General features: G+C 39.1%; 1 protein-coding gene across 1 annotated transcript; it reads right to left on the bottom strand.

Annotated features, from left to right (window-relative positions):
* adra1d (adrenoceptor alpha 1D) lies at positions 1-7148 on the bottom strand (the record flags this gene model as incomplete). The annotated part of the gene is made up of 2 exons (XM_080030221.1): positions 6176-7148; positions 1-554 (listed from the first exon to the last, which is right to left on the bottom strand). The coding sequence occupies exons 1-2, from the start codon at positions 7134-7136 to the stop codon at positions 1-3; spliced, it is 1515 nt and encodes a 504-aa protein (XP_079886347.1). The 5' UTR covers positions 7137-7148.
* Between the last annotated feature and the right edge of the window lie 7548 nt (positions 7149-14696).

Below are 14696 nucleotides of genomic sequence, written 5' to 3'. Positions count from 1 at the left end.
CTAAATGTCAGTCTCTTTCAGGCCGAAGCAGTCTGCAAGATCATAGAACTGATAATCGCTCTGCTCAGAGGAGTTATAAATCCCCATAGAGACTGTGTCCACTGTATCAATCCGGCCCACTGCAGGTGTGGTATTCTTTCCCGTCCCTCCCCTGATTTTATTTGACAGATTGTTCACCTTCTCTTTGAGCTGAAAGGAGGACTTTTGTAGAGGCGGAAACAGACTCCATCCCTTGAAACCTAGCGAGCGCCCTTTCCCCTTATGTAACAAAGAGCTCCCGCAGGACTCATGCATAGCATAGCCCGGTTTATAATCTCTGCGCTGATCCCTCGTCATTCCCTTGACGGCCGTCCGCCACTTCTGGTCATAGAAGCGACGCAGGACCCTTTGCCGCCTTTGGTGACACTGGCACCTGAGGATGCGGGTGAAAGCCCGTTGGAACTCTTTGCTGGAGCAGGGGTAGATCATGGGGTTGATGCAACTGTTGAAGTAGCCCAGCCAAAAGATCACCTTGAACACAGTTTCAGACGGCTTCAGTGCCGGGAACAGGGAACCTATGGAGAGATGGTGCAATATGAGACCAATGTTTTGTGAATACATGTTCACTATGCACATTCTATAATGCAATATACTGTACATTAGATTGCTTTCATTATTCCATTTAAGTAATTAATTACATTATTTATAATGGAATTAATACCATTGACAAATTGTTTGTTTTGATTAGGCAGGTCTATCAATAAGTCTATATTTCAATTGTTTATGTTTTTCAGGAACAAAAAGGAAGTGGTCCGACAAAGACAAAGACAAAGACAAAGGGCAGTGAAAATATGATTGTTTAAGAAAAAGTTGTCATGTGGCTCACTTTACCCCAGCTGTGGGGTAAACTGAGACAGACCAGAAAAATCAAGGGGGTAAACTGATCCACTTACTTTTTCCACTCTGAAACTACCATAATAACACATATTGTAACACACACATTCCAGAACTAATGTCGGACTAGTAAAAGAATGATGGGGTTTGGTCAATTAAGCAAAGCAAATTTTCTAAACACTTGAAAGTAACTCTGAACAAAATCAAATACAACATATTATAATTCAAAAGGTTTTAATAAGATTCAATTGAAAGATAGAACCAGTTAGATTAGAACACAGTCTGGGGGTCAGAACACAGGACACTTAGAGCCAGCTTGTGTCTGGGGGTCAAAGCATAGGAAAATCAGAACCAGCGAGAACAGCCTGGGACTCAGAACACAGGAGAAGACCCAACTGGATTATAACATCAGCCTGTCATACTCTACAACTAGGCCTACTCTACATTCCAGCCCTGGAGGTTACAGGGAAAGATGAGAAGGTGCTCTTTCCGTGTGGTTGCCCCAGGTCGTCTTCCTGGTGTATTTCCTTGGCATGATGGCTTTTCTACAATGTGTATGACATTAATATAAAACATATGTTATGTAATATTACATTAAAATATGTTGAAGACTAAACTTAACTTGTGCCTCATGGTGGGGGAAAGTGAGACAGTGTCTCACTTTCCCCCACATCATTTGGCTCACTTTCCCCCACCACCACAATTTGAGAAAAAACTACCTCTCTTAGCTTTTCAGGCTAATCTTTAGCTAATATCATCACATGGTTTTTATATGTTGGTAGTTCACAACACGAATGATATAAGTTTTTCTACATGAATACATTTGCTTTGGCACAACAGTTGATTAAGTTGAAAGCAAGAAAATTTACTTTTACATGCAAAATACCTATTTTGGTGAAAAAAACATGCTTACCACAGCACCATGAGGTCCTCTCTTTCAGGGCCATGGGGAAATGAGAGGGGCTTGAAACATATACTATCTCACATGACCACAAATGTTTTCCGTTGCCTAGATACAGGGGGTGGCTCACATTACCCGATGCCTCAGATTCCCCCGTTCTCCCCTACTGTATATACATTTCATACTTTTTTCATTCTAATATCATTCTGACTGCATAAGGCATTTACAGCATTGTTGTGGTAAGGTTTTATTGTAGCAGAAGCTGTTTGGTTGTGTTTATCAATATACACTGAAAATGTTGTATTAACTCAACACAAACTTTCACTATTGTGATCCTTTTGCTTGAGGAGAATATGTGGTGGTATGTTCTTATTAGTAATTAATTATTTGATATACGTGTTTGAATTATACCTCTTGAATGATTACAATTGATGCACATTTGTCTTACACAAGCCATACAGCTTACAACATGAAAGGGATTTGAAGGTTCCTGTTAATGATTATTCTCAGAGATTAATACATTTACACTGCCTTGAACTGTGTTTTTTCCAAACCTTGCCTTTGACATAAGTATTGGTAATATGAAATATCCAGACAACTTAGTTTAAAGTTTCCATTTTTTAGCTTTCTTTAGTTTTTCTATGACATTAATTGTCTTATGGCATTGTAAAAATTGGATGAATACAAAACTGATTGATGTCTTTTACATCCTTACAAATTACATTAAACGATAGTGATTTACCATGAATGACAAGGAAAAACTTTGAGCTGAAAGTTAAAAGGTAATTTTCCTTTCCGCTTTCTGTACAGCGTCATATCAACCCAAGCCCTAGCTGCTTTGCTCATTGTATTACACTTGATATGGCAATTTTGGTGTAGCATGCTATTACATGCTGTTTTTCATGGGATGTTGCATTTTCCAATTGCTTCCTAGTTGCTCATGTCTCCCCAGGCTTCTATTTCACAAGTGACCCTGAACACAACACATCACAGGGCTAATATCAACTCTGCACTCCCTGGGCCCAGAGGTCCATTTAATTTAAGTTCTGTGTGGACATACACAAAATAGCTTGTATGTGATTTTCAAAGTAATGGTTTTGTGTTACCAATGAAATACTGTCACTAGGAGTGTTGTGCCTTTTTACTCTGAGACAAAAAACCTATAGATTGTACTTTTTCTGCAGCATGTAGGCCTACATCATCTTTGTGTTGCATCTGCTATCTGGCTCTTACTTTGCTGTAATTTATCTCAAAAGCCTCATCTGTAAAATAGTTCTCACTCAACACTGTTAAAATTTATGATGGATAACATGATTAAAGGCTGACGAAGTTCTCCATCGATTCCCCTCACTGAAATGACATCACTTTTAAGGCCGACAGCAAGTGATTCACCACTCTGACGCACTAACACAACACCATGACAACAGTAACATCTTTTAGGCTCCTTGCTGTTCTATTGACTTTGAGATAACGGTATCTTTAAAGGCTAATGTATGAGAGAGATGATTGGCTTTTTGAATATTTTCTGTGGATGGAATTTATATGAAGTTCACATGGGCTGAAATCACAAGCAAATTAATGCTTTGGAAACATATTGAAGCTACTTAAGAAGGCTGTGGACCCATCCCTTCTCGCAGACGGTTCTTTTGTGTTAGCGGACAGAAACCAGGTCAGGCCTCAGTTACAAAGTTTGGAGAATTATCTCCTTCGGTATTTGATGCTCTGTGTGAAGGTCAACATTTGATGGCAGGCTTTTTAAAACGAACCCTCAATTTAAGGACCAGTCTATAGTTCAGTGATTATTTCTATGACCACTGGTGAGTTTATAGTGAGTCATATTGACCAAATGTATGTATATCAATAATCACAGAAAGGATAGTGCAACATCATTACCAGAAATTGGGTGTATTAACAAGGAAATAAGTTATTAAGTTTATGCTATTATTATGTTATTTTCAACAAGTTCCATGAAAATACCAAAAACAACAAATAATCTGTCTGTTTCTTTCAGACGTTATCATGCATGTCTGATGCTCTTAGCACATTATAGGCAATTATAACATTGGTGTATAATGTGTACTAAAATGTGGACTCTTAACTCCATGTGCATTATGGTTGCGTTTGCTTTTTTACACTGGCATTGCGAAAGTTTTTTTTTAATTCCATCCGTTTCTGAGGATAAAAAAATGCAGAATTCATGAGTCTAGCTCACTAATACTGTATGAGCAAATGGTGTTAGGGCAGTCTTAAATGAGTCAGACTACTCCATCTTGATTTGCATCATCGCAGAGAAAGAACCCTGATTGGCCCAAGTGGTGCTAGAAGTCTGATTTCAGAAAAACGTTGCTCATTAATGATGTCTCTACATCATAACAACATTAACCTGTCAAACTATCAAAGTGTGGGTAAGCATACTATAGCAACCAGAAAGCCCTTATAGAGTCAAAGTTCAGGTCACTGATATGTATAAGGCCTTAACAATCACATTACATCTATTAAGACTTCAGACACTTTGGTTTATTTGAGATCATAGTTTTGTCTTGATTGACTGACATTCTTTTTTTTTTTAAATCGTGGAAATTAGAGGTAGATAAATTCAAACCAACAACTTCTCTCAAGAACTCGAGATGAGACCGTTTTCTCAAAGACAATTACGCCTTTTGCCAGAGCTCCCTTCTGTTTTCTCTCTTTTGAATACTGTCATTGATACCTCATAGATCATGGATGATGTTTCCCAAGAGAAGGCTGTATAAAATGAAGTCTTCATATGATAATGTTAGTGAAAATGTTCTTAGGGATTGATTGTCATAATCAACTGGAACACATTAGTGATTTGTATGATATTGAATGTATTAAATAGTGCATGCATTGTGTGATGGTGTAACAGTTTGTGCTAACGATTACATGTGTTTTCCTTTTGCTGCCTGTATTAATAGTCAATCCCAAGAGGAGATGAAGTATGCATCTCTCTTACACTTTCTGTATACAAAATAAACTTGCCCTTTTCACTGCCATTGAGTGAATGAAGTGATTTGCAACCCCCATTTATTTTTCCCCTTGTTCTCCCTGCAGACTTTCCTTTCAATGATTCAATTCTAAATATGCGGAGCTGCAGCAAGAATGAGAGTGCTCTGAGTGCTATACCTGATAAGATCCTGTCCATTTGGCCATAATGGCTTTTGCAATCAATTATGGGGAAATGTATGCAAAAAATGTAATTAATGAGGTGAACATTAGTGTGTGTGTGTGTGTGTGTGTGTGTGTGTGTGTGTGGGTGGGTGTTGAAAGTATTATTGCTTTCCTATTAGTGCAGCTTTATATGCATGTTTCATTCCTCAGTTTGATTTATGTAGCACTAGCCATTTTGACTTAAATTGACCATAACAGCTGAATGCCATCTAGTGATTAGGGACTACAGTATATCTCATTAATGTCTCATTCTCTCAGAGTAACGTGGTCTGTTTAAGAGCTGTTATTCAGCACACATAATTTTTTATATGTTCAAGACTTCAAGGTAGTAGGTCTAGGTAAGTATAATTTTCCTTTTCCTGCTATGAATGAAGGCCATGAAACAAAACACAAAGCAAACCAATACAGTGTGTGTATCTTTCTTTCATCATGTTAGACTTTTACAAGAACCAGTCTGGAAATGGACCTTGGGCCTGTGATGGTTGCAAGATGCTGGGAGCATTTAGTTTTACAGTGTTCACTTGTGAAGAATGTCAGTCTTATGACTGCTCTATTAATGATGCGACATTAGCCATCTGAGAGCAAATAGGCTCTCGGAAAAATTACAGTAATGAAAGCGGGCCATGATTAAGGTCACGTTGCAGAGGACTATTTTTAAATGTTTTTAATCTAACAATCTTAGTTCTAATCAATTCATTGCTTAGTTCCTGCAATCCAGGAAATGTAATTTACTTTTATTGTACTGTGATGTGTTTTTATAGTTGATTTACGTTTTCTTAAACTGTGTGTATGGTTGTATGTTGAGTTGTTTTGTTTTTAGAAATCAAGCCTATGACTTATGCAGTTCTTAGGAGCAGCTGCAGGCTGAAACAGTTGAGACACTCCAAGTGACGCAAATGCCTTAATATCTCATATTAAACATAGAATTATTAGTTAAAAAATATCCCACCTCACTGCAAAAGAAATGTTCCACATTATCAGTCGAGGCATTGCATTGTAAATTCAAGGAGGTCACTTGGGGGCATTTTATGTTTTAGAAATGTCAATAATGTCCTTGAAATGTGCAATTTTGAAAGGGGAGCAGATCTGACACTAAAACATCCCTTCTCTGTATACATAATATTTTGGAAAAGCGCTATGACGTGCAATACGCACCGGGGCATACATTGTATTCACAGGGAGCAGCAGAATAAAGTTAGACACATAGCCTACCTATCGGCAGAAAGAAGAAAAAGGGCAGCCAACACAGGATGAACATCCCCACAACGATGGCGAGTGTTTTGGCCGCCTTCTTCTCCTTGGAGAACTTGAGCAGCCGCACCGAGAGCGAACTCCGAAACGGGTGGTTTTTGCTGCTCTTGGAACCAGCGGGCAGGCGCGCGTCCTCCATCACGCTGCGACAGTGTATCCGCAGGACCACTTCCATTGACTTGCTCCTCTCTCGCTTGACGCCCGCTTCCAGGCTCTTGGTAGTCCGGCGGGCCACCACGTAGACCCTGAAATACATGATGAGTATGACCATGAGCGGGAGGTAGAAAGAGAAGAGCGAGGAGAAGAGCGCGTAGCCCGGCTCCTCTGTGATGCTGCAGATTCTCTCGTCCGGAGGCGGCGGTTCCTTCCAACCCAGGAGCGGTCCGACAGAGATGACCGTGGATGACACCCAAACCAGGACTAAGATAATCACTGCCTTCCTCTCGGTCATAATAGTTGGGTATTTCAGGCAGTGTTTCACCCCTATGTACCGGTCGATGGAGATGATGCAGAGGCTGAGGATGGACGCGGTGCAGCAGAGCACATCCACCGCTGCCCAAATGTTACAGAACACCCGGCCAAACACCCAGCATCCCAGAACCTCCAGAGAGGCAGAGAAAGGCAGCACGATGATGCTCAATAGCAGGTCCGCCATGGCCAAGTTGACAATGAAGAAGTTTGTGACCGTTTGCAAATGTTTATTGCACACCACGGACAGGATGACCAAAATGTTCCCAACTATCGCCACCAAAATAAAAATGGAGAGAAAGACCCCGACGCCGACAACCTGCGAGTCCAGTGTGAAGTTCGTGCATGCCGGGATGCTGTCGTTTGGAGATGGTTGGTCCAAAACAGATCCATTGACAGCTTCGGCAAAATAGATCCCATAGTTGCTTTCGTTCCTCAAGTTAGAGGCTGTCATTTTGACACGCCATAAAGACTACTTGGAGTTAGTTTTCTAAAGAAAGGAGCGCGTCGGACGTGTCATGTTTTTGCTCTCATTTTTAGTCTCTCTGTCTCTCCAGCAAGACAATCAAGCGGGCGTCCTCCCAGTCAAAGATTTGCAAAAGGTCAAGTGCAAAAGTCCGTATAAGCAGCCTACAGGCAAATGCATGCATTATTGGAAAACAGTTTTCTATTTGCAAAAACACAAATATTCTCACACAAAAAAAACGGAGGTTTTGATTCTGGGTGAAGTAAAATAACAATATAATACAAACTAAAATGCAATACTAATGTTAACAAAATTCAGATACATTTAGCTCCAATTTTAAGCATTTCTTCAATGCGACGGTTTTCAAGTGGTGGCATCCTTTGTTACTGATCACAGAGTCAGAGCTGGTACAGCAGGTCTGGACCTACAGCTCCACCCATACGTCACATATTTACTGTTGCGTTCAGGGTCTCCAAAAGAGAGCGTCACTTTAAATCTGGTCACGAATTCTGCATGGCACTCGTTCAAACTGATCTAACATTTTATATATTAATTTGACTGATTTGAATCAAACATTAATGGGTAACACTTTACAATAAGGTACACGAAATTGTAGTACCTACTACATAGATATGTGTTACCCACTACATAGGTTTTTTTGTTTGTGCTACCTAACACATAGGGTTTTTTTTGTGCTACCTAACACACAGGTTTTTCTTGTGTTACCTACTACATAGGTTTTTTTTGTGTGCTACCTAACACATAGGTTTTTTTTGGTGTGTTACCTACTACACAACAAAAAAAACCTATGTAGTAGGTAACACACCAAAAAAAACCTGTGTTTGGTAGCACAAAAAAAAACCCCTGTGTTATGTGTTACCCACTACATAGGGTTTTTTGTTTGTGCTACCTAACACATAGGGTTTTTTTTGTGTGCTACCTACTACACAACAAAAAAAAACTTATGTAGTAGGTAACACACCAAAAAATACCCTATGTGTTAGGTAGCACAAAAAAAAACTTATGTAGTAGGTAACACACCAAAAAAAACCTATGTGTTAGGTAACACATATCTATGTAGTAGGTACTACAATTTTTTGTACCTTATTGTAAAGTGTTACCCATTAATGTTATGTTTTTGTATAGTCCGATAATGATCCAATGGAAAGATTAAGTAAAAAGAAACAACAAGAAAGAGAGGAACAAAGGAACCCTTTTTATAACTACCTAAAACAACATCACTCTTGTGCAAAGGTAGGAAAAGACAGCATCTGTCAGAGCATCTACCAGGGACTAACACGTTCTGACCGCTGAGGCGAAAACCTGCAGTGCCTTAAGGCCAAGCTGTGAAGTTTCCCATTGGCAACTGGCATCCCCAGGCCTTATATGCATACTTGCTTAAGTAGAATGACAGGCCTGTGCAAACCACCAGGGAGCCTAGAGGAGAGATAAGGTCAAGAGGCAGAGTCACACAGCGGACAAACAAGCCCTGCATGGGAAAACACCAGACAAGGATGCTAAAACCTCTGTAGCTTTAAGTAGGCCTACATGTGATGAATTCCGAACATGTAATCAAAGGTATTCTATTAAAGACTCAGCGATTCTGGAGAACGCTTGTCAGTGAATATATCCTCACTATCCACTACCTGTCTGTACGGCATGTGCGCTGAAAACAAATCTGGTGTTAATGTACAGCCTAGGCTTTGTAAACGGGTTTATAAACAAAGGGTTCTTTAACAAAGGGGCCCCAACATAGCTATCATCACTGGATTTTTCTTTTTCAGCACATTGTACAAACAGGTAGCAGATCGTGAAGAGATATACACTGATTTTGACAAAAGGTGAGTTTGAAAAAGAGGATTCTTTAGAATATTTAAGTGGTGAATATACAGCAGGTGATACTATGATACAATTTCATTAGTATTTCTGCTGAGACTCCTCTGCAACTATAAAGCTGTATGTTCTCTGTGTTTTGGACATCATCTCTTGTTACTTCATTTGGAATCAGTTGATGTAATCCCCCGAGCCTGAGTGTGTAGATTGCTGTTTTTTGCTAATTCACCAGAAATTATTTGGTGGAAGTAAGAAGACTAACTTTGGTGAAACTTCACTGGTTTTCATATGTTTCCACTCAACAGCAAAGCACCAACAAGTTCAACTAAGTCCCATGGTTACAAAGAGATTGTCTCACAAAAGTTAAAGAATATTGACTTTAACCTCTTTGTTTTAGTTTGTCTCAATCTTATTATTAGGTATTTTGATAAAAATCTTGCTAACTGGTAACTCTGGTATGGTTAAAGAAGCCCTCTCATATGCAGGAGCAGGTGGGCTGGATGAGGTTATGTTTTTTTATGAATCCAATGATGAAGATGGAGTCTGACAGCTGAGCAGACTCACTGTGACAAATGACCCAAAGTGCTGTTACACCACAACACTGACTCCATACAAGATGTAGTTTTCTAATAAATCTTGTTTGCTCTCAGCCAAACTAGAGCAGTTTGGCTAAAATCCAAATGATGTCGGTGACCTTCCGACTCCAATTTAATGCCACTTAAGGTCTGACTCTTTTAATACTTAACTTCATAAGAGGATTTTCAAGAAGCTAATGACTTAACTCCTGCTCAGACTCAGCTGTACTTGTTCTATCTGATAAAGCTGATAAAGTAATGATATACAGGCTGAGCCAAGTCTGGCCAGCACCAGTATCGCAAGTGATAATGTCCACTTTGGACAATACCACACCTCACAATTTACATCCATTGGCAACCTTCAGTATCATTTCAATATACGTATTGTGCAAGGAAAAACGTTAACAGGTTGGAGTAGTGTGTGCTATGTGCAGTGTCTGACTTCAATGCAGGGCTTCATACTACCACCAAATCCATAGTTTATTTAGCCATTTCCTTAACTTTAAGACACAGCATACAGGGAAGTTTGTTTGAAGCCTTTCAAAACCAAGGATGTTTCAGATATCAATGTATGTGACGCACCATTGCTGGAGGTCGCTAATGGAAATGTTCTTTATTGTGGCTTTTAGGATTTCTCCCTACTCTTGCCTGATTATTTTCTGAATTCATTTATTCAGCTTGTTGAAGTGACACAATGACAGAATTCATGCAATACAATTATATGTAGGTTCATACAAGTGATCATTCTAAATTGCCACATTGTTTTTTGGTAGATTGTCATTTCATAAATTGGTATGTAAGATATCAATTACAGCTACTTTCAGTGCTAACTGTCTACTTCACATCTGTTTGAGGTTGTTCACATATAGGATAATTGTCTACTACCGTTGGCCCCTTTTATGTAGTCCCCCACTTACGGGACAGTGCAGGTGGATAATTCTACCTAGACATAACAAGCAATATATGTTGTAGGCTGCTATAGGGAGGAAACCAAATGTTTGCATATTTATGTGAGACTCCAGTTGATCGTTGATTGCAAAACAGTTCAACCAAATATCTTTACGTTAACTTTGTGATATACATCGGAGTCCTCTAAAATTGGGGAATACACAAAAAAGTTCTACACTGTTAATGTGATCTGACATTAAGTACTAAAGTCAGCATGTTAGCCTTATCTGTATGTTGTATGTCTTTTAAATGGACCTCTTGAATGAAGCTGATAGATAGCCATAGTTTAGATTCATATCCATTGTGCTCGGAGCCAAAATAACAAACTACTAACTGAGTGCATCCTGGAGATCTTTGTGATCTTGTTTATTTTTTCTTTCACTTATTTGGCGAGTGTTCAGGACGCTTGTGATTGATTGATTTACACACATTGTTGAAAAGCTCACATAGGCAAACACATAGCTTCCCTAACCCGTATAAATCCATTCCAATTTTGCCCGGTGTGATATTTATCACATTGACACATACTCCCTGTTGCTATTTAATTCTGTAGAGCTGCAGCAATGACTCCCACCACTGCATGAAGTTCAACTATTTCAGTTGTCTTCGTTAGTACGTGCCCACCTGGCCTATCCTAGCTCTGCCTTGCCTCGCCTTTTCTTATCAAAAGCCCTGGTATTACCTGTGAAATAATGATAATACTGTAATGTATTCTATATGTTAACTAGAAAGAAAAAAACATTCTCACCCTTCCTGCCTATAAATTCCATTCTACTTTGTCAAAACTTCTGTCATCTATGTGTTAAGAGTAAGAGAGGGAGGGGCATATTGTTGTTTACTCAAATTTGAATCTCCTTTGCCACAGTGCTGACCCAGATTTTTGCAAATTTGTACACCAAAAATAACAAACACTCACACACACATACACACATATAGACACATTCTTTCTTTCTCTCTATCTCTCTCTCTTTTACGGTGGCGCTGAGCATTCACCAAATAAAAAAAAGTTTCACTGCAGGATCTCGTAATTACGAGATAATATCTCGTAATTACGAGATAAGTATCTCGTAATTACGAGATAATATCTCGTAATTACGAGATAAGTATCTCGTAATTACGAGATAATTATCTCGTAATTACGAGATAAAGATCTCGTAATTACGAGATAAGGATCTCGTAATTACGAGATAAGGATCGCCCTCTCATTCATCAATAACGATGTCTGTGTGTGTGTATTTGTGTGCAGACGAGGTGAACCTAGCCATAGGAAAACGTAGGCAATAGCCTTGGTTTCCGGACTACAATGGGCCCCATAATCAATAAACTTATTTTAAATATTTGTTTAGGCTACTGTTCATTCATTAATCAGCGATCGCATCGGGTAGGCTACTGAGGGACACACTTTCGGCTTTACGCCCGTGATCAGCTGCTGAGGTCCGACTGGGCTTTTCTCCTGAATAGTCCCAGTGACTGCATATCTGCACAAAGTTGACATGGCTATCATTGTCATGCCCTCCTTGTAGAAAGTTCATATGTGTTTGTATGAGTCATGGATTACACCGAGTTTAACGACTGCATTTAATCAAAGCATTCAATAAAACTGCGTTCCGATACAGTAACAAACAGGAGGTAAAAGTGAACTAGCCCACCGGGCATTCTGATTGGATGAGGCAACACAGTACGGTGGCTCCGGTGGCTCATAATGAACAAACTGCATATACAAAGTGAAAGTGTGTCCCTCATTTCCCAATGCGATCGCTGATTAATGAATGAACAGTAAACAAATATTTAAAATAATTGTATTGATTATGGGGCCCATTGTAGTCCGGAAACCAAGGCTATTGCCTACGTTTTCCTATGGCTAGGTTCACCTCGTCTGCACACAACACACACACACACACACACACACACACACACACACACACACACACACACACACACACACACACACACACACACACACACATCGTTATTGATGAATGAGAGGGTGATCCTTATCTCGTAATTACGAGATCCTTATCTCGTAATTACGAGATCCTTATCTCGTAATTACGAGATCTTTATCTCGTAATTACGAGATACTTATCTCGTAATTACGAGATACTTATCTCGTAATTACGAGATCCTTATCTCGTAATTACGAGATACTTATCTCGTAATTACGAGATCCTTATCTCGTAATTACGAGATATTATCTCGTAATTACGAGATATTATCTCGTAATTACGAGATCCTGCTCTGAAACTTTTTTTTATTTGGTGAATGCTCAGCGCCACCGTACTCTTTCCCCTCAGATTCTCAATATGGTAATCTGCCCTAGTATAGGCTTTGACTATGTGCCATCTTATCAGTCCTCAGCAGAGCGCTGGGATTCAGTCGGCCACAAGTCATGTCGCGCTTTGATATCACTTCATACATGACTACTCAAAGGCTCCAATGTTTGAAAAGGTCAAACAGTCAGAAGTTTCTCATGCTGCTTCTCGGTTTGCCACCTCTTTAGTAGCCAGGAACACAACTGACCAGCCCTTGTGTGATCTACATTTAAAAACCTTTTTTAAACACAAATGCACAATCACAAATGTTGTAATATCAGTTGCGCTGCATTTGTGTACATTCTGTGGATGTCCAAAGACCACAGAATTAAACATATTTTTACTGTATATTGAAGCCACTGAGTTCAAGGTCAAACAAGGGTCTGTCCTCCACAGAGCACAGGCTCTTTTAAGATGGGCCTAAATACATTTAAACCCTGTGTCGTTATAAACTTCGTTTTTTTGCTTCTGTTATATATTTTTTTAAATATTGCTTTACTTTGTAGTTGTTTGATATTGCTTTTTTTAAATGAAAAGTGCTCTACTAATACAATATATCATACTTATGATTATTTTTCTCTTATCATATGCCTTACCAGCTTTGCATTCAAAAGTTTTGCCTTACTTTGCCTCAAAGAGCACTTCTATCACAAGGGAAAAACCTGTTGTATTCACTGCTTTGTTTTAACAGTGTTGAAATGGATGACGCTAAAAGGCTTTGCCAGTGCTTAATTAATGACATTCTAAAAATGAAAAAACATCTCTCTCCAAGTGGAGAATGGTGGAAAGAAGCGAGATATTGCATATTTTCTTTAATGATGAAAGCATTAAAACCCAGTCATCTGATCTAAAATCTCATTAACAAATGGACTTTTTGGGTTCATTTTTAGCAACTTTCAAGTCAATTATTTCCTTATGCACACTTCTGGAGGCTTACAATGATTTCCAACAATTATTAATGCATGAATTCTGCAACCTGACTTGCATGCAAGCAAGGTAAAGAATAAATGTGTTTTTTTACCCAAATCAAGATTGAATCAAGATGTTTGAATATAGTCTCAAATAAGGACCGAGTTATAATGGCCTCTGTGGAATGCAAATCATATTATGAATGTCATTTTGGATTGGCATGTTATGAGATTATGCTGTTTGTGTAAGAGTTAAAGAGGCCATGGCACTGGACCTGAGATAGACCAGAGTATCAGCACGCACACATGGGAGAATCTGAACAACTTGGAATGATACAGTATGCCCTAAGAATTAGCAATGAGCTGCACTGTTTCAGATATTCCTGAAAAGTCACAGTGGGTGGATGTGGTCATTTCAGGACAAATTGGGGGGGACTGAGTATGTCACAATATAGGAGCAAAATGGAGGAATACAGACTTCAAGATGGCAACAAAAATAAATGCTCCATCAATTCAAAATACATCGAGGCAGATGCCGATTGCTCTGCTTTTTTCGATTTGTTTGGCAATTAACACGTCTCATGATTTCAGTTCAGATATTTTGCAAAAAGTTAGAGATGAACACGGACTCACTCCATGAATAAGGGAAGTTGTAGTGGTATCCATCCAGTTATGTTCAGTATAGCAAGCACACTAGGACATAGATTATACAGAGCACCTGAAACATAACATACCTTTTTTAAAAAAGTATTGTTTTGCAAAACAGTATGATGTAGCACCAGAGAGGAAACAGAGCTGTCTGTCACCGTTTGGAAAATGTTGCTTTCTGTTTTCTGTTAGATATTTACTTGGGTGTATTTTTGACAGCATGATACACCTACATTAAAATAAGTTGTCTTTGCTTTTGAATGCTTTTCTGTAAAATGCACTGCAGGTTGTACGATCAATGCAGTTTCAAGGTCTGGGACTATG

This window comes from Ammodytes marinus, assembly GCF_949987685.1.
Source record: "Ammodytes marinus genome assembly, chromosome: 6".
Lineage (NCBI taxonomy): Eukaryota > Metazoa > Chordata > Actinopteri > Uranoscopiformes > Ammodytidae > Ammodytes > Ammodytes marinus.
This window is presented reverse-complemented; position numbering and strand designations above follow the sequence as displayed.